Here is a 20265-nt window from a genome sequence, read left to right as displayed (position 1 = left end):
ATAACACATCATTTTAACATTTATTCTCTCTTAATTCAACCATATGCAAAGCATGCTGGGAACTAAAAGCACTGCCCAGTTTCAGTTGAGGCAACACAAATCAATCATGTAATCCAACACAAACGGATTAAGTAAACTTAAGTTGTTCGTAGATTTAAGCAGATTGAACACAATAAAATTACGTTCGGGCAAAATGGCAGTCAGCTCGCACTATACTGCCACCCTCTGGATGTACACATTTTTGTACTTAACATAAATGGTTTGTGTTTAGACAACACATTAGGATTTTGTACTGTTAAGTTGAGACACAATTACATAGACCTTAATAAAAAAAAACATTTAAAGTTAAAAAATATCATTATTATAAGTAAACTATATATAAATGTATTATGTAAAGTGCACAACCTCCCTAGTTCATTTTTTTGAGTGTATTTTCCAGAACACATGTTTTTCTTTTAAATCATCTTTTCGTCAAGTTTGTTTTTATAACAAATTTTCCACGTGCCATTAGTTTTTCTTTCGCATTATAAATGTTGTTTATGATAATTAACTGGCACTATAATTTTTACTTTTTTTTCTGTTTCCTCATTTCATTTTATTCATTGTATCTTACATTATGTTCTAATGTAAAAATAAAATGTGACTTTTTTTATTTTCTCTAATCAATGCAATTTTGACCCGATGCGACAAGTCAGGTGCTACATAATATCTATTTTTTCATGGCTTGATATTTGTATTAGCTATATTGGATTGGGTTCCAAAACCTAGTAAGCTGTCTACTTAGGGAGCTACTATCTAAAGCAGCATGCTAACTAAAAAAAACCTTTGTGCGTCATACAAATCACAATTGATTTCAGTAGAGTTTAGCGTTAGCATGTCGCTAAGCTAAAGATGCAATACTCTAACAAGCACACATAGTCCACTTTTTTATTATTTCTGGAAGTTTCTGGAGCTTCAACAGAACGAATTACAATAGACATGGCTTTTGTTCCAAAACCAGCTCTACAAAGATACCATCGTGATTCCTCATCTCAATGTTGTAAAACTTGTAAACATTGACTTTCAACTGACAACTGCTGAATATGGCGCTTAAAGGGTTAGTTCACCCAAAAAGGAAAATTAAGTCATTAATTACTCACCCCCATGCTGTACCAACCCCGTAAGACCTTCGTTCGTCTTCGGAACACAAATGAAGATATTTTTGATTACATTTGAGAGCTGTATAACTACCACATTGGCTCCTAAAGGACTGCCTCTTGACGGCCCAGAAAGTCAATGAAGAAAATGTTTAAATATCCCAAGTGACTACCGTGGCTCAACTATATGTTTATCAAGCGACGCGAATACTTTTTGTGCGAAAAAACAAACAAAAATAACGAGTTTATTCGACTATTTCTTTTCTTCCTTGTAGGCCAGAACGAGACTTCCTTAGATTTCCACGACGCATGCGCGAGATTTGCGATCTGAAGTAGTGTAAGCTGGTGTGAGCAGATCGCAAATCTCGCGCATGCGTCTTGGAAATCTAAGGAAGTCTCGTTCTGGCCTACAAGGAAGAAAAGAAATAGTTGAATAAACTCGTTATTTTTGTTTGTTTTTTCGCACAAAAAGTATTCGCGTCGCTTGATAAACATATAGTTGAGCCACGGTAGTCACTTGGGATATTTAAACATTTTCTTCATTGACTTTCTGGGCCGTCAAGAGGCAGTCCTTTAGGAGCCAATGTGGTAGTTATACAGCTCTCAAATTTAATCAAAAATATCTTCATTTGTGTTCCGAAGACGAACGAAGGTCTTATGGGGTTGGTACAGCATGGGGGTGAGTAATTAATGACTTAATTTTCATTTTTGGGTGAACTAACCCTTTAAATTAAAATTGTGTCAGTGGCAGCTCACTGGGTTTTAGAACAGGGCCTTAGGCTCAATCCCAATTTACCCCTTGGGCTTACTCCTTGTTTTCAAATGTACCCCTTGGCCCTTAAAACAGAGTTACAAGGGCCAAGGGATTGAAACGTTCCCCTGCCTACGTCATACGTCATCATTCGTCGGTGATGGCTCTGCCGTTACGGAGTTTTTTACAGACAACGACTGACAATCAGCGCAGCTGCTCTTAACTTGATGATTGTAACATTCCTTCCTCGAAATGTATGTCTTTTCTGATCGGAAAGCTAATTTATTATGTCATTTCTTAATTTAAATGACTATCCAGATTAGGGCTGCACGATTTGGGGAAAATGTCACATTGCGATTATTGAGGTCAATATTGCGATTGCGATATAATAAACAAATGGTTTCATGAGTCACGTTGCTTGGTTCTAAATGAAAATGCACACACAGATTAGTGATCATTCTGTGTATTAATTTGTATTTCTCAACTCCAACTAGCAACAACAACAAAATGATTGATAACACCTATAATGATCAATAAACCATTGATGTCTGTATAAAAATAACGACACCCCCCACATTTTAAACGTTAATTATAGCCATACAACATTGCAGTGATTCCATCATTACAATTGAAAGCAATCAACTTTTAAAATATTTATTAGGCTTAAAAAAATATAACAGCTTTTAAATTAAGTGAACTTCAAGCAATCCTCGCATAGGCCCATAGGGCACAGGTAAATATGCCATTTATTACTGTTTGATAACTTTATTCAATTTCTGTATCGTACCAGTTAAGACGTCTTAACTGGTACGATACAGAAATTGAATGAAGTTATCAAACAGTCTGCGCTGCATGAACTATAAATTATATATAGACTAACCTTTAAAGCTACAAAAATTCTTTAGTCGAGCAGCGAGTAGGCTAATTTTCTCTGTTCCCTTTGTTCTCAGATTAACTCTACTGACAGAACGCTTTATTCGCCGCTGGCCCTTTAAGAGAAGCCGTTGCCGAGCCGCGGATCTCACACCCGCCTCATTCTCTCACAAGCACAACTCTTTTCGTCCATCATAAGACTGCTCTTATGTTATGAAGATACTCGACAAAACGACATTTTGGCATAATTGTGTGTGTTCTTGTTCGTTTAAGCTCGAAAGAGAAGTGCATTCTGGCACGCGGCCTGTGTATGCGCATACTGGCGTAGAGCCCTGCACGGGCCTCAAGTCTAGCCCCGAGCCCGGCCCTGGCCCGAAACATTCAGGCCCTAGTCCGACCCGTGTCCGACAGCTGGCAGCCTGCCCGATTTGCAGCCATTAAAATAGTTCAGTTTTGTTAGTTTTGTTTCTTTTAATTTCTTTATTAAGTTAAGACAAATGTTTGGATCTTTTTTTTTTTTTTTTAATGACGACCAAGCAGCCACGCCGACAGCGAGTAAAACATGATTAATTTAGCCTCTAAAATCTTGGCTACAATAAAACAATAAATATAAAAAACTTCAAGCATATCACACAGACATTTAGTTTAATACAAATAAATGTGTATTTATTAAATCACAGTGAGTAGAACACCTTTTTTAAATAGCCTACTACTGAGGCAGGCTCGGCTCGCAACATCGCAAACGAACAAGTGAGCATCGCCAATCTAAACAAGTTAAATTAAATAAATTAAAAACAAACTCGCAGGTCATCTTACCTCAAAAATTCGCCACAGAACATGGCCATTCTTTTTCCCAATAGTTTAACGAAAATAAAGTCCAATCAAACAAAAAACATCAGTAGTTTCAGTTAAACAAAAATAAAGTCCAATCAAACGAAAAACATCAGTAGTTTCCAACAGTTAAACGAAAATAAAGTCCAATCAAACAAAAAACAGTTTTCAGCAGTTAAACGAAAATAAAGTCCAATCAAACGAAAAACATAGTTTCCAACAGTTAAACGAAAATAAAGTCCAATCAAACGAAAAACATCAGTAGTTTCCAACAGTTAAACGAAAATAAAGTCCAATCAAACAAAAAACAGTTTTCAGCAGTTAAACGAAAATAAAGTCCAATCAAACGAAAAACATCAGTAGTTTCCAACAGTTAAACGAAAATAAGGTCCAATCAAATGAAAAGTTAGAACAGTCTTTTACAGAGCATCATGGAGAAAAAGAATAGCATCCACAGTGGAAGGTTTTAACCCAGTCCTCCTCTCTTCTATCACTCTTCCCGCGGCACTGAAGACACGTTCGCTGCTACTGCTGCTGGCGGGGACACTAAACACAGAGCGGGCCAGTAACTGGCGCGCGTCTTTCTGCAAGTCACATTCAGGACATTTCACAGGCAGCGCGCTCTCTTTTGACTTCTTGTCGTGCAAAATGGTTAAGGCATTTACACGAATAAGAGTGGGATCATGTAACACTAATCAAAGGGTGACAAAAAAGAAGAGATGCTGCGTTAATAGCCCTAATTTGTTTATTTCATATAAAATCGTGCGATTTTGCGTTTTATAACGCATAGGTTTGACATCGCGATTACGATTGTGATACGATTAATCGTGCAGCACTAATCCCGATAGCACAAGTCTATTTGATTTGATGTTTACATCTGGAAGACGTATTTTTAGGAGTGTTTGCTCATCTGCAATACGTCTATAGGACGTTTCCTGCCAGATGTCAAATAGACATTTAGAAGATGTCTTTAAGATGTAATGATTTAGAATGCATGTTAAACCGACATCTTCTAAACGTCTATTTGACATCTGACAGGAAACGTCCTATAGACGTATTGCAGATGAGGATACACTCTTAAAAATACGTCTTCCAGATGTAAACATCACATCAAATAGACTTGTGCTATCTGGGTATAGTATTATTATAAGAGTAAATAAAGTGCGTGGTGGAATCATCTGGCGCTAAATTACAATGTTTAAGGCTTTGCGAAGCCATCTCAGCGGTGATTTGCGACGCATTCTGTGAACTTTCTCGTAGCCCTCCGTTTGGAGTGTGCCTCTGAAAAATCTCCGTTTCGAGGGCTATGTAGCCCTACCCCTTCGCCCTACCCCTCGATTTCAACAAGAATCGGGACACCCTACCCCTAGACGTGAACGCGCAAAACGGAGGGGTAGGGGCAAGGGCCGAATTTTGATTGAGCCTCAGTCTTGACTTGGTTTCTTCTATCATCCTCAGGTTTTGAGTATTTTGAGGCCAGTGCCAAGGACAACATTAATGTTAAACAAACCTTCGAGCGGCTGGTAGACATAATCTGCGAGAAGATGTCAGAGAGCCTGGATGCTGCCGATCCTGCAGTGACGGGAGCCAAACAGGGGCCGCAGCTCACAGAGCAACCCGCTGCCCCGCACCAGGACTGCGCCTGCTGAAAACCCCACGGCTCTTTCTGCACTGCCTTGCACCAACACACACACACACACACACACACACACAGAGCTTAGGTATTTAAAAAGATCAAGAAACATAAAATCTTCAGTTCCCCTTCCTGCCTCCTCTGGCCACACCCTCTCCTCTCTGATGTCTCACTTTAACACCTCAAGCTTTGACATGGTTTTATTCAACCTGTAATCCATTACATTTTAAAAGGAAAGCCATAGCACCCTTTACGAATTCGATTTGGCTTGATTAAGCCTGTGTTATGTTTTAAAGACTTAACGAAGTTCAAATTTTAGGGGTGTGTTATTAAGACACAAAATCTTTTACGTTTTCGATGCCTTCATATTCTTTTCTTGTACTCTTCCATAACCTTATTTATGAACAAATATTATAAAAAAAAAGAGGAATGGGGAGAGATTTCTGTATATTTATTCCAAAAGTGTACATAATGAATACAGTTCAGTATTTAAATTATAAAGTTAGAGAAACATATCTAAAATGTTTTATTATTTTTTTTATTATTATTATTATTCTTTTTTTTTTTTTTTTGAAAATGACCAATTCAGTCAAATATAAAGAAAGTTGTAGAAGTCAATAAATGCTGTTTTCATGGTAATTCTTTGCAGTGCGAGTCACCAACCTTGCTTATTTGTATCTGTGACATTGTATCTTGTTTACTGCCTTGCCTCATGTAATTTCAGTCCCGGGACTGAAAGCCAGATATCATACACAAACATTCCTTGATGTAAATCCGCATGGAAGGAAATAAAGCCATTTAGGCAAATAGTGGTAGGATTCCATTCTAAATGCTTCATTAGGTCTAGTCAAGTATGTTTCTTGTCAAAAACAGAGTCTGATTTGCAGCCATGTTGTAATTTCAGTATAGCAGCAGAGCCATAAGCTCAACCTTCCTATCAATAACACTCGTATACGCTCATGAAATTTAGCAAATGTCTGAGATTTGACTGGAAAAGACTTTCTAGACTGGCGTGTCCTATGAAATATCGTACGTGGCTCTGTATAATACCACACCTGCAACTATAATGAAAAATCCGTTTGCAAAAAAAGAAAAGTCCATGACGAGTATTAACGTTTACATGTGTAAGACCCTCCCTGATTATTCCTGCATCTTTCCTTTGCTATTCTGCCTTCCTTTTAGTGAAAACTTATTGTACATACATTTGGGTCTTTGGTTTTATGTGTGAACTGTGTTGTATCAATTCTAGGATTTAAAAAAATCTAGGTGATATTAAGAAGAAAACAAATACAAAAAGAGGATATAAAGGGTGTTCTTTACCTGCTGTTGTGTATGCCTGCTTGTGAATGAATGTCACTTTATTACAGAGCAATATTGAAGAAAATACCTTTCATGTGTTGCAGATTATTTATCATACCGTTAACATAAACAGACCGTTTTTTGTAGGATGTGATGGAAACGTGATTAAGTGGGTAAAATCCTAGTTGGAACGTACTGTTGTAAACCAAAGCAGGCGGATCTACCGTGGAGCTGGTTTGCTGAAATTCAAAAGCTTGACTGTATTTGTGGCAAATGCTGTTGATTATTTAAAACCTCAAATCATGTTAAGAAAAAAAAAGTTTAATGTAGATATCTGCAGAGGCACTGCTAAAATCCATGGGGCCCAGTACAAATTGATTGTAGGTGGGTCCCAATGACTAATGAGCAGATGGTACAATAGATAGAGGACCTTTAGTGGGCCTCTTTCATGGCACTGGAAATTAGAAGTGAGAAGATATGACTAAATCTTTATTAACATCACAGCTCACCATATAAAGTAGTCGCTCCGCGTTCAGATCAGTTTATCATCGTTATATGAGTTTGTTCTCCATTTCCTACATTTTATCTAGAATTGTTTTTAGTCATGCTTTCCATTGTGATTTTTTTTTTTTTCTTCTGATAATTGGAGTGTAATGTACAAGGAAAAAAAACACTAATATGCAGTAGTAAATGTACTGTACTTACAATAAGGGGTTTTGTGTTAAAGTGTCCAGTGGTGAAATTTACCAAATCAACTGTCTATGTTGTGAAAATGACTGAACTTATAAAAATAAAGGTTTGTGCTGTTTACTTGAGACTATCTTTGCATGTTTTTATTTATATTGTGTCAGGCCTGTCGCCTAAATCAGGGGTGTCACTTGGTTCCTGGAGGACAACTGTCTAAAATTAAACACACCTGAACCAGAAACCTCCAGGAGTGGAGTTTGATTTGACATGCGCTCTATATTAAACGATTTCCAATGTGGTTACAATCGATAGATGGAAGTAAAGATTCAACTAGATGTTAACCTAAAAATAGCAGCACTCCGGGATGAAGGCTGAATCAGCTGTTTATCAAACGAAACGGATGTGATCCTCGTCATCAAGCGGCTCTGAAGGCTGTCTCAATTTGAAGGATCCTTGAAAGCAGCCTTTCTTTTGCATCCCTTAAGCCTAGTTCACACTACATGATTTTAAAATGTCGGGCTGAACTGTGCAGTTTACACTACATGACTTGCTCTCAGTGAAATCATGAGTGTTCAAGTTGTTTAGCTGTTCACACCACACAACACAACGTGATTGATCCACAACAGGAGGTAACTCACTACACGAGTTAACAACGCACTACATAGAGATACAACCACGATCGGATGATAAGAGCATATTGTGACTCAATGAGAGCTGTTTCAGTACTATAGTATGGTCTAAATCCTGAAAATAATCAAACAAATAACGAGTTGACAACCACACGATTCTATCTGGTCTAGAAACCATGTTTTGTCACGAAAAACCACGCAATAAAACGAACCAGAAATGACGCGAAACTGCAGAGAAGAACACAACACGCGAATATGGACGTCAGACAGAAACTAGTGCTGCACACTGTTTGCTCGACGATCTGCTCTGAGAAAAAAAATGCAAAAAAGAAAAGTAAAAGTAAGATTTACCTGGTGTCCTCAACCCATGCGTTGCTATGATTGGCTGTACTCATGACATCACTGAGATTGAGTCGCGCGACTGCGCGAGATATCTAGCATGCTAGATATTTTTCTGAGCTCGGTGACCTGTCTGCGAGCTGTCTGCGAGCTGTCTTTGATGCGTTGTTGGCTCTTTCACACTAACGGATTGGCGAGCGTTAATCGTCCGCTAATCGCCCGCGATTTGCACGCGATAACACCCTGACTTGTCGGCGACTCAACGATTTGCAAATCGGGCTTAAATCGGGCTTAAAATCACGTAGTGTGAACTAGGCACCCTGCACAATCCATTGCACACATTTCAATTAACGATAACAAACAGACGGAAAACGAGTGGGCAGTGAGCTTGTCTGAATTCATTATGAAATGTTAGACAAAAATTATGTTTTCGGAGTTGGCATACATGTTATCCTTTTGTGTTAGTGTAAATGAATCGGTTAACACTAAACTGCTTGTTAAGTAAGCCACTGAGACCACAGACTATTGTCATTCACTGTATTGAATTATTAGAACGCCAATTTGCATAGTATGGAGATATTTAAGTATTTTTCTAAAATTAAGTTTTAGTTTTATTTTTGTGCTGTGACTGTGGGGGCGGGAACATGTGTGACATAGCATTAAAGGTCCCGCTCTTCGTGATCCCATGTTTCAAACTTTAGTTAGTGTGTAATGTGGTTGTTAGAGTAAATAGATCTGTAAAATTATAAAGCTCAAAGTTCAATGCCAAGAGAGATATTTTATTTAACAGAAGTAGCCTACATCGAATGGCCCGTTTGGACTACATCCCTCTACTTCCTTCTTTAATGACGTCAGCCTTCACAAAACGTCATTTGCTGAATGTGTGTACAAAACACACGAGCGTTTACTCACGTGTCTTATGAGACTTATTTTTACCCCGTGCAAAGTAAGGTGATTTGTCCACTGCAAAACTAAATTATCTCGCCATTGGCATTGATATTAAGTTTTAGTAAAACAACTGTAGGCCTAATACACTGAGACAGAGTGAATAGTTTGTTTTAGTGATGACGGAATACTAAATTGATGGCTGGGTTTTACATGATGGCAAAGCCAATTTTATTTAAATATAGCATCATTAAATACAACCCAATTACAATTATAAATTAAATTCAGCAAAATTAAAAAAATTACATCTCTAACATTACCATGATATCTATTAATCTCGGTGTAATGTGAATTGTCTCCGCTAGTATGGGCAGCGTCCAGGGGTATTTTGTCATCTTATTTTAAATTTTATTTACTTTTTGTCCGTTTGGAGCACGCGTCTCAGGGGCGTAAAACTGCCGGCTCCTGCAGCCTCCCCGCAATAAGTGGGCGTATCTTGTAGCTGGGTTTCTGTCACGTGATTATGATGACAGAAAGAAATGAACAAAAAATCAAACGTATGTAGGACGTGATCCTTATCTATTGATTCATATCAGCGACTCAGAGTCGACTCGTACTTTTGAGAGACAACTTTGTATATGGTGAACTTCATATTTACAGTAAAACTTTGCAGGATGTTTTCGTTCACTTATTATGTCTATGTTAGACACTACATGAAAGGTGATTTTCAAAATTCCATAATAGGTGCCCTTTAAACATGTTTTTTTTTTAATAAAAATAAAAAATATTAGAAAAAATGATGTATGTCTGAAAAAGAAAAGAAAAATTGTGTGTTTTTGCATATGTGTGTGTGTCATACATTTCTCTCTCTTTCTCTTTATAACGGGTGCATTCCTATAAAATACATATTGTAGAGACAAGAACACAGAAATAAATAAACAGATGTTGGTCATGGTCAGCTGGAGTCAGTCGTGGATGAAAATATATTATTTATTTCCAAACACTATTCACAAACTACTAGTGCAGAAGTATGAATAATTTATTTGAATGGCTATCTAAGTGTGTATGTGTGCGTGTGTGAGAAAGAAAGTGTGTGTGTTAAGAGTGTGTGAGATTGTTTGTCTGAGTGTGTGCGTGTGAGAGAGAAAGGGAGAAAAAGTGTGTGTGTATATGTGTGTGTGCGCGCGAGCGCGCTTAGAATGAGCGGGCCGTGTGCAGAGCTCAGATGTGGGCGGGGCTCTAGAATTCGGTACCGTGAGCAAACCGCGTGTGGCGCAGACATTGAGAGGAGGAACCGAAAATAAACAGCAACGGGTCACGTCGCCGAGGTGAGTTCCCTTAACGGGCGAAAACACGACTTTTAACTCGACGCATATAGTGTGGTGACACCGTCAAGGTCTTGGAGAGAGTCTCCGCCGTCTCGAAACGCCACGGGCGTGTTTTTAAGGCGAAGCGTTCAGGTTAAACGTGTCCAGAAAGACACAGAAGTGTGTTTTCTGATGGCGCGCTTTGGCCTAAACTGCGACAGGCTGGGCGCGGGAAACTCGTTCATCGAGGCGGCCATTATCGCGACGCTAATGTGTGCGAAACTAGCCAAACGCGTGGCTGAAGGATAGATATAATGTCGTCGTGGGACTGGATGTGTGTGAGAGAATAGGTCTGTGGGAACCAGCCTGATGGACCGGGTGAGTGAGGCCAGAAATCAGCCCTGAGGAAGACTATTGCTGATCTTCCTCAGGGCTTCATCTCACACGACCAGCTTGTTTTGATTCTTTCCAGTGCGGGGAGATTCAAAGACACTTGCTGTCTGCAGTGACTCGGTGTGTTTATTTGCATAGCATTTCTGTTCACAATTGGCGCGTTTGAATGCTTGAATTCGTTGGGTTTTTGTTTGTTTGTTTTTTAAACATTCCAGTCGCACCGATTTTAATCGAAAACCCTCTCCAAATTGTAGGTTACAGCACATTAATGGTTTATGGAGAGCATAATGTGATATGTAGCTATGGTGACAGTTGTTTTGAAGTCCGATTCGTGAACGAATGAGTCGATTCTCTTTTCGAGGAATCGGCTAAACTGGCTGAAACTAATTCAATTCAGAAGGCTTTTGGCATAACCATAAAAATAGATGTTATTGCCAAAGCATGAAAACAACAGAAGATTAGTTAGAACATTGGTAAAGCTTATGTGATTCGTGAACGAATGAGTTGATTCTCTTTTCAAGGAATTGATTGAATTTGTCTGAACTGATCTCAAATCATCCACTGACTCGCTGAAACCGATTTAATTTAATTCAGAAAGCTTTATTGGCACGACAAAAAATACATTTTGAAGCATTACAGGGGTGGTTGATTATGATTTTTCTAACTGTAGTTAGTGTGTAATGTTGCTTTTTGAGCATAAACAAAATCTGCAAAGTTGTAATGCTCACAGTTCAAAGCAAAGGGAGAGATTTGTGTTTTTACTGTTTTAACATACTTTATAAAAAATCTGTGGGGTATTTTGAGCTAAACTTCACACACACACTCTGGGAACATCAGAGACTTATTTTATGTCTTGTAATATTGTAAAAAGGTCATAATACCAACCCTTTTAAAACATCAGAAAATGATTTAGAACATTTAGTCAAGCCTGTGTGCAGAAAATAATAATAAAACTAAACAAAAAAGACTCTTATATATCTTCATGGCTAGATAAATAAAAATAATAATATTATTAACATATCAATAAAATACATAGGGAATAATAATAATATTGTCCTTTTTATTTAGCTTTATTATTATTATTTTCTTTACAAAGGCTGTACTAAACATAGAAAATAATAATATTAAAACTAAATGTAAAAGACAATATTATATATATATTCATGGCTAGATATAGTAAAAATAATAATATTAGCATATTATTAATGAAATGGGGAATAATAATAAAAAGATACTGAAAAGAGACTATTACTGTTTACTTTGACAGATCTGGCAGTGTTTTAATAATTGCAAAAAACATATTGTTTTGAGTCTTGTGATGGAAATTATTTTTTATCGTTGTTGTTAAGTAAATGCAAATTATACACTCACCTAAAGGATTTAGGAACACCACACTAATACTGTGTTTGATCCCCTTTTGCCTTCAGAACTGCCTTAATTCTACGTGGCATTGATTCAACAAGGTGCTGAAAGCATTCAAATGTTGGCCCATATTGACAGGATAGCATCTTGCAGTTGATGGAGATTTGTGGGATGCACATCCAGGACACTAAGCTCCTGTTCCACCTCATCCCAAAGATGCTCTTTTGGGTTGAGATCTGGCGACTGTGGGGCCATTTTAGTACACTGAACTCATTGTCATGTTCACGAAACCAATTTGAAATGATTCAAGCTTTGTGACATGGTCCATTATCGTGCTGGAAGTAGCCATCAGAGGATGGGTACATGGTGGCCATAAAGAGATGGACATGGTCAGAAACAACTACCCTCAGGTAGGCTGTGGCATTTAAACGATGCCCAATTGGCACTAAGGAGCTTAAAGTGTGCCAAGAAAACATCCCCTACACCATTACACCACCACCACCAGCCTGCACAGTGGGAACAAGGCATGATGGATCCATGTTCTCATTCTGTTTACACCAAATTCTGCCTCTACCATCTGAATGTCTCAACAGAAATCGAGACTCATCAGACCAATTTTGGTGAGCTCTTGCAAATTGTAGCCTCTTTTTCCTATTTGTAGTGGGAATGAGTGGTACCCGGTGGGGTCTTCTGCTGTTGTAGCCCATTCTCCTCAAGGTTGTGCGTGTTGTGGCTTCACAGATGCTTTGCTGCATACCTCGGTTGTAACGAGTGGTTATTTCAGTCAAAGTTGCTCTTCTATCAGCTTGAATCAGTCGGCCCATTCTCCTCTGACCTCTAGCATCAACAAGGCATTCTCGCCCGCAGTACTGCCACAAACTGGATGTTTTTCCCTTTTCACACCATTCTTTGTAAACCCTATAAATGGTTGTGTGTGAAAATCCCAGTAACTGAGCAGATTGTGAAATACTCAGACCGGCCCGCCTGGCACCAACAACTGTACCATGCTCAAAATTGCTTAAATCACCTTTCTTTCCCATTCTGACATTTAGTTTGGAGATCAGGAGATTGTCTTGACCAGGACCACACCCCTAAATGCATTGAAGCAACTGCCATATGATTGGTTGATTAGATAGTTGCATTGAGGAATTGAACAGGTGTTCCTAATAATCAATTAGGTGAGTGTATTTCCCTGCAGTTGAATATTACTCATTCGACTTGTGTTAGGAATGTTTGAACAGCTAGTTGTTTGTTTAAAAAAAATAATGATTCACTGATAATTTTTATGAGGACCACCTTATAGACCTATTAAATATCCATCATAACTCTGACGTCGAGATGGGAACGGCTTTGTTCAGACCTCTTCACACACCTTATATTAGTGTGTGTTGTTCATGAACTGGAGTTTGTGTTTCTCAGTTGTAGGGGCAGTCTAAGGGTATGAGCAGCAACGTGTGTGTGTGTGTGTGTGTGTGTGTGTTCAGGAACTGGAGTGTGTGTTTTTTTTTTCTCAGTCGTAGGGTGCAGTCTGAGGCTAGGAGTGTGTGTTCATGAACTAAAGTATCTGTTTTTCTTAGCTGTAGGTGCAGTTTGAGGCAATGAGCAGCATCGAGTGTGTTCATGAACTCGATTGTGTGTTTCTCTCAGTTGTAGGGTGCAGTCTGAGGCTATGAGTGTGTGTTCATGAATTCGAGTGTGAAGCTATGAGCAGCAACGAGTGTGTGTGTGTTCATAAACTCGAGTATGTTTCTCTCAGTCGTAGGGTGCAGTCTGAGGCTATGAGCAGCAACGAGTGTTTTGGTTGCGGTCGCACTGGCCACTGGATCAAGAACTGTCCCAATGCGGGACGTGGACGTGGAAAAGGTCGAGGCAGAGGCAAAGGTGAGACCAATCGATCTAACGACTTGATCCCAAGTTTGTGTGTGTGTAATGTGTTTCTCCTGCGCCGCTAGATCTGTTCTGCTATCGCTGTGGAGAGCCGGGCCACGTCGCGCGGGACTGTGAGCGCACCGAGGATGGTGAGTACATCTCACTCATTACACACTCAGTTTGCTTTTACAGTCTTAAAGGGATAGTTCACCCAAAAATTCAAAGTAGTCCATGATTTACTCACTCACAAGTCATCCTAGGTGTAAATGACATTTATTCATTTAGCAGGCGCTTTTTCACATTTCACACGACATTCTTCTTTCAGACGAACACAATCACTCTTCCAAGCTTTAGAATGGTAGTGAGTGGCTGTTTCTGTTTTTAAGTCCATAAAAGTGCATTACATTGTTGATTTCCATCTGTGTTTAGTGTAATGTTGCTGTTTGGTCATGAACAAAATAAAGGGGCGGGGCCTGGTTGAGTTAGTGTTAAACTGGCGGTTATGGAATTTCCCAAACACACTCGAAGCGCTTGACCAATCAGAACACACTGCTCCAGCTGACCAATTAGAGCACAGTGTGCTTTCAGAAGGAGGGGCTTCATAGAGACAGGAACTAAACAGAAGTGTATTTCCTGAAAGCATTGTTAGCCAACTATGGTCGTTATCAGGATAATTCAGCGAGACTGTGTTTCCCGAAACCATCATTCCGACAAACATGTCTTTGTCTTTTATTTAGAACACATACTAATGTCATTTACGTTTTTTAGTTTGTCGAGATTTAAAGCGTCGTGTTTGAAGAGTGCGCGAACGAGTGTGTTAGAACGAGCTTATGATTGAATCTGGAGATAAAGCAAAATAACTGTGAAATATTCCTCAGATACCAGGAATGTAATTTAAAGTAAAACATCTCGCATTAATTCCATCTCAAACACATTCATTAAATGTGTTATTACTAGAGCCCGACCGATAAAGAATTTTGAAGGCCGATACCGATACAAATATTTGTTGGTTTTAAAATCCGAAATTCCGATATATCGGCCAATATTTTTTTTTAATTATCTTTTTTACAGAAACGTGCAACAAAACATTGACAGATTTCCCTAACATTAGTTATTTGTAGTTATTTATGAGTTTTAACTAAAATAATATGATAATGCATTTGAAAAAGAAGCGTGTTTCTTTTATCGTCACAACAGAACAGAGGAACATCAAAATATAATAAAGTTCTGATAAATAAAATAATAATTAGTCTCTACATTGCCTTATAAGCTACCTGCAACCGGATATGTGGCACATTATACACAAGTGTTGCCATATGTGGTGTTTCTGAAATATTTAGTTTTATTCTACAAAGCTTACAAGTAGTGTGGCTCTTGTCCAGCTCCTTTCCCCCTTAAACTTAACAGAAGCCAAAATATTTCCACACGTCAGCTTTTAAAGGAGAACTTTTAAAACAAAATGAACCTTTGGTCTAATAAAACATCGGTACCTAGTCGACCGTTCTCTGAGATTTGTTTTCATGATAATTGAATGAAAAGAGTTTTATCTCTAAAAACTGTTTAGCGTATAATGCTAGTAATGGGGGCATATAATAAGTAAAGAGAAATCACTAGTTTATACCACTAACAAGGCTCAAAATAGCCCCACACTAACACAGTAACATAATGAGGGTCCATACATGCAAAACGAAGCATTGAGAACTTTGTAAGAGTACAGACCGTTTAATAAGAAGATACTTTATTTCCGTCAATATTACGTTATTATAAAAATAATGTTTTTTTTGAAAATCGACATTTGTGAAGCAATTCAGAATCGTCCATGTCCGCATTACAATGCATCTAAGAATCCCCCCACACCACTAAGAAGAGAGGAGCTGCAACAGTGGAGAGTACGAGGAAACAAATGTTCTAGTAGATTAAATTGTGTGTGTGTGTGTGTGTGTTCCAGCGTGCTACAACTGCGGCAGGGGTGGCCACATCTCCAGGGACTGCAAGGAGCCGAAGAAGGAGCGCGAGCAGGTTTGCTACAACTGCGGAAAGGCAGGTCACATGGCGCGCGACTGCGATCACGCTAACGAGCAGAAGTGCTACTCGTGCGGCGGCTTCGGACACATCCAGAAGGGCTGCGAGAAGGTCAAGTGCTACAGGTGAGCCATGACGGTTGTAGGAAGAGTGTGTGTGAGCCTGGAACGGGCCTGATCTGTGTGTGTGTGTGTGTGTGTGTTCTGCTCCTCGCAGGTGTGGCGAGATCGGTCACGTAGCCGTCCAGTGCAGCAAGGCTAGCGAGGTCAACTGCTACAACTGCGGGAAGTCAGGTCACGTGGCCAAAGAGTGCACCATCGAGGCCACCGCCTAGCCCAGCCCTCCATCAACTCCTCCTTTTCTGATTGATGGTTGTATTATTTTCTCTGAACCCTCTTCACTGGCCAACGGTTGGCAGTTAGAGGCTGATTCCCAGGCCAGTGAGCTCTTGACATGTTAAAAGGAGGAAAGGGGTGGAAAAAACTTCCACTTTCTGCATTTAATACAAAAAAAAAATGTTTATGTTTAGTTTGGTTAGAGGTGTAAACGTATAATGCTTTGTTAAAGAACCCCCTTTCCATGCCACTGGTGAACAGGGATGTTGTTGAGTGAGGAACGAGCGTGTCGAGAGATCGAGAGTACGGTAGCCAATGACCACACAGATCAGATCCGGCCGGGAGCGCTGGCTTCTTGATGATTTGCTTTTATTTGTGTTATTTTAATCAGTGAGAGAGTGAATGACCAGCACACGACACACCCGGTCCCGTCGGGCCAGCAGGACGCGAGACACGCGGAGAAAACAATGTAAAGCAAACTACTTTATAGCATATTCAGATCGTGATATCCAGTCGAAGGCCTCGTTCGTGGAGTTTAGGCCGTTCCACCCGAGGGAAACTTCATTAATACAGCGATAAAAGAAGAAACAAACCAAGGGGTCACAAGACAGATTCGGAGTTTGAAGAAAGGTGAATGCTTTCACAGAAATCAAAATGTTATTTTTGTACAATATCACTTAGACTACTCTTAAAAAAAAAAATAATAATAATAATAAAAAACTATAATTTGCTTGTACTCAGTTTTTAAGTCGGAAGGTGAACGCAACTGAAGTTCTAGGACATAGAAATGTAATTTTAAACTATCAATAAATCTGGAGGAGGAAGGGGTGTAGAGACTGAGCGTCATTCCTGAGTCGTGTCCGTTTACTCCTCACACACTCACTTACAATTTCAAATTAGCTTTATTAACATGACTGTGTAACACAATGTTGCTAAAGCATCAAAATAGCATATATAAATAATAAAACAAACAGACGACCATTTCACAAGATGTAAACAACACTGGTCCAGAAGCACTTCCTGTTTCAGTTTTTTAACACTACATAAAAGCTGGGATAAAATACAACCAACAGAACATTTAAAACTGAATCAAGAAGTTAAACAAACATCTTTAAGATGTTTTCTTTACATGTGAAATAAAGAAAACAGTTACAAACGGAAACGGGAAGTGTTTCTGGACCAGTGTTTACATCTTGTGAAATGATCATGTCAAATCATAGAAATAGATGCACACAACCAATCTTAATAAAATAAATACATTGGGTCACTAGAGAGAATTGAATAGCTAACACATTTAGCCGCTAGTGCAGCTGTACTATCATTTTCTCCGAGTAAGAAGGACATTTTTTCAGTGTCAGTTCAGAGAATGATGGGATCTGGGCAGAAAAGATTAGTGTATTTGGGACAGAAGAGCAGGAAGTTCAATATAGAGTAAAACAACATAATAACAACAACAACATAATTGGAATACTTGATCACTCGAGCGTCACTCCACAGTGTCATCAGCAGCGCTTAAAGGATCTGCCCCTCTTATATTGTTGAAGTTTGGTTATTTAATAAATTCATAATGATTATTAATAAAGATAGGCTACACTGTTGAAATATGTGAGATGTGTGGTTTATATAAACTGCAAAGGTAAAGGATAAATTAAAATGATTGCGACTGATGTGGAGGGGGAGGAGAATTGATGCTTACGTTGCGTCATGTTTAGTCAATAAAACATTTCAGCATAGGATGCACCTGTGCATCGTCGCTCATGACTCCTCTGGAAGTCTCCTCTATCCTTGACTCCTCACGGTGCAATTAGAGAATTGAGATGTCCTTCAAGGTGGCTGAGTTCGATCGGTTTTACGGGTCATAGGATGGAGGACGGAGGAGACGAGAGATATTGGGAAGCACCCTCTCTCTCTCTCACACACACACTTCATGCTAGATGTTCCTGCATCAAGAAAAGCGTCTGTGCATTTCACCATATATTTTTAACATAATCAGTGTATATGATCAGCTCTCGTAGCATCATATTGTTTTTCACTAAAAATATTTCCCAAACTCACTTTTTTTTATTTATGTAATATTCTTGTTAACGTTTAAAAAATAAATAATTAAAGATGAAGAGATAATGTCACAACATAAATTTTCACAGATCATGTTTTTGTACAGTATCAAACTACTCTAAAGATATAAACGTATAAATGCATTTTTTTTATATTTATAATAATATTACACACACACACACATATATATATATGTTAGGGTCACCAAATTGATTAATTGTATTTATATGATTTGATGGCGCATATATATATACTCGTTTTTTCGATGCAGTTTCACAGTTTGACGATTTGATGTTATATAAATTACACACACTTGTATAAATGTATTTATGTATGAATGTATACGCGTTACAATTGTGTATTTGTATGCATTTACAAAAAATAAGAGTATAATTGGCAAATGACTTAGTTAAAATAATATGTAAATATATTTATGTATATATACACATCGCATACATATTTATGAATATATCTTTGTCAGATCAATTAATTGCATCTAACATAAAAGTTTGTGTGTGTGTGTATATTTTTCTAAAAATAAAGTATGATAAGCATTGATCATAGAAGAAATCATAGATAATCAGAAGTTGTATTTTCAGTTGAATTTGGAGAAACCACACATTTATTGTGATAAACTATTTCATTTACTTTAGTTTGATTTGTTCATTGCCAAGAGCTGAACGTCTTCATTCTGCCAATAAACCCGATTTGCATTGGGGTTGAATAATTTTAATTACAGCTATGCGTGTATGTATGTATAAAGAGTAAAATAATTGAAATAAAAACTAAAAAAGTTACTTTTTATGTTGAAAATCAGCAAATCTGTTCCTTGGTTCATATGTGTGTACAAAAGCAATATTTTAAAATGTATACAATGTTTAATAGGCAGCCAATGCAGTGTTGACAGAACCGGGCTAATATGGTCATTCTTCCTGGTTCTGGTAAGAACTCGAGCTGCTGCGTTTTGTACTAGCTGAAGTTTGTTTATTAAGCGTGCAGGACAACCACCCAGTAGAGCATTACAATAATCTAGCTTTGATGTCATGAACGCATATGGCGTAATTTAGATATATTTTTAAGATGGAAAAATGCGGTTCTACAGATACAATTCACGTGACTTTCAAATGAGAGCTTGGTATCAAAGAGCACACCCAGGTTCCTAACCGACGATGAAGACATAACAGAGCAGCCATCAAGTGTTAGACAGTATTCTAGGCTGTTACGTGTGGACGTTTGTTGTCCAATAATTAGAATCTCTGTTTTTTTGTTTTTTTTTTTCTCAGAATTTAGTAGTAGGAAATTACTAGTCATACATTTTTTTATATCAGCTATGCATTCCATTAATTTTGTGAATTGGTAAGTTTCGTTGGGTTTTGAAAAAACATACAGCTGAGTATCATCAGCATAACAGTGAAAGCTAATTCCATGTTTCCTAATGATATCTCCTAATGGTAGCAGAGTGAATAGCAACAGTCCTAGTACTGAGCCTTGTGGTACGCCATACTGAACTTGAGCAACTGCGTCTAAAGTGCTCGAAAAGAGAGAGTTAAAAGTTTCTGTCACGATATCGAGTTCTTCTAAGCTATCCGGGATGCTGAAACTGATTAGGAAGATTATTGATAAAGCAATCTTTAGTGGCAGAGGTTATAGGTCTAACACATTTATAACACGGAGTCGGCTTTGCTGCTTTGGCTAAGTGAAGTTTACATGAGACTAGATAGTGATCTGAGATGTCATCGCTCTGCTGCAGAATTTCAACGGCATCAACATCTATTCCATGTGATAATATTAGATCTAGAGTATGCTTACGGCAATGAGTGGGTCCTAACATGTGTTGTCTAACTCCAATTGAGTTTTTA

General features: G+C 38.3%; 2 protein-coding genes across 3 annotated transcripts in view; both read left to right on the top strand.

Annotated features, from left to right (window-relative positions):
- The window catches only part of rab3ab (RAB3A, member RAS oncogene family, b), a 28145-nt gene extending 20807 nt beyond the window's left edge, over positions 1 to 7338 (top strand). The window contains exon 5 of the mRNA XM_039667367.2: positions 5050 to 7338. Coding sequence (XP_039523301.1) covers positions 5050 to 5240 — 191 coding nt within the window. The 3' untranslated portion in view covers positions 5241 to 7338. The remainder of the gene's footprint in view (positions 1 to 5049) is intronic.
- Positions 7339 to 10247: 2909 nt separating this feature from the next.
- cnbpb (CCHC-type zinc finger, nucleic acid binding protein b) lies at positions 10248 to 17179 on the top strand. Of its 2 annotated transcripts, none has more exons than XM_039648522.2 (5): positions 10248 to 10391; positions 13882 to 14006; positions 14078 to 14143; positions 15943 to 16141; positions 16233 to 17179. In XM_039648522.2, exons 2-5 carry the CDS (start codon positions 13904 to 13906, stop codon positions 16348 to 16350), a joined length of 486 nt encoding a protein of 161 aa, XP_039504456.1. In that variant the 5' UTR covers positions 10248 to 10391; positions 13882 to 13903; the 3' UTR covers positions 16351 to 17179. The 2 variants fall into 2 exon arrangements, with proteins under 2 accessions (XP_039504456.1, XP_088981145.1); XM_089125019.1 differs by lacking the exon at positions 10248 to 10391 and adding an exon at positions 10490 to 10748.
- Positions 17180 to 20265: the final 3086 nt, after the last annotated feature.

The sequence above is a fragment of the Pimephales promelas genome, chromosome 21 (assembly GCF_988280905.1).
Source record: "Pimephales promelas chromosome 21, fPimPro1.hap1.1, whole genome shotgun sequence".
NCBI lineage: Eukaryota > Metazoa > Chordata > Actinopteri > Cypriniformes > Leuciscidae > Pimephales > Pimephales promelas.
This window is presented reverse-complemented; position numbering and strand designations above follow the sequence as displayed.

What these genes read in the sequence shown, in the direction of transcription:
- cnbpb (XM_039648522.2), top strand. Translation starts at nt 13,904, where the DNA reads ATGAGCAGCAACGAGTGTTTTGGTTGCGGTCGCACTGGCCACTGGATC. An exon ending in CTGTGAGCGCACCGAGGATG is followed by an intron (nt 14,144 to 15,942) that starts GTGAGTACATCT and finishes TGTGTGTTCCAG; the next exon opens with CGTGCTACAACTGCGGCAGG. An exon ending in GAGAAGGTCAAGTGCTACAG is followed by an intron (nt 16,142 to 16,232) that starts GTGAGCCATGAC and finishes TGCTCCTCGCAG; the next exon opens with GTGTGGCGAGATCGGTCACG.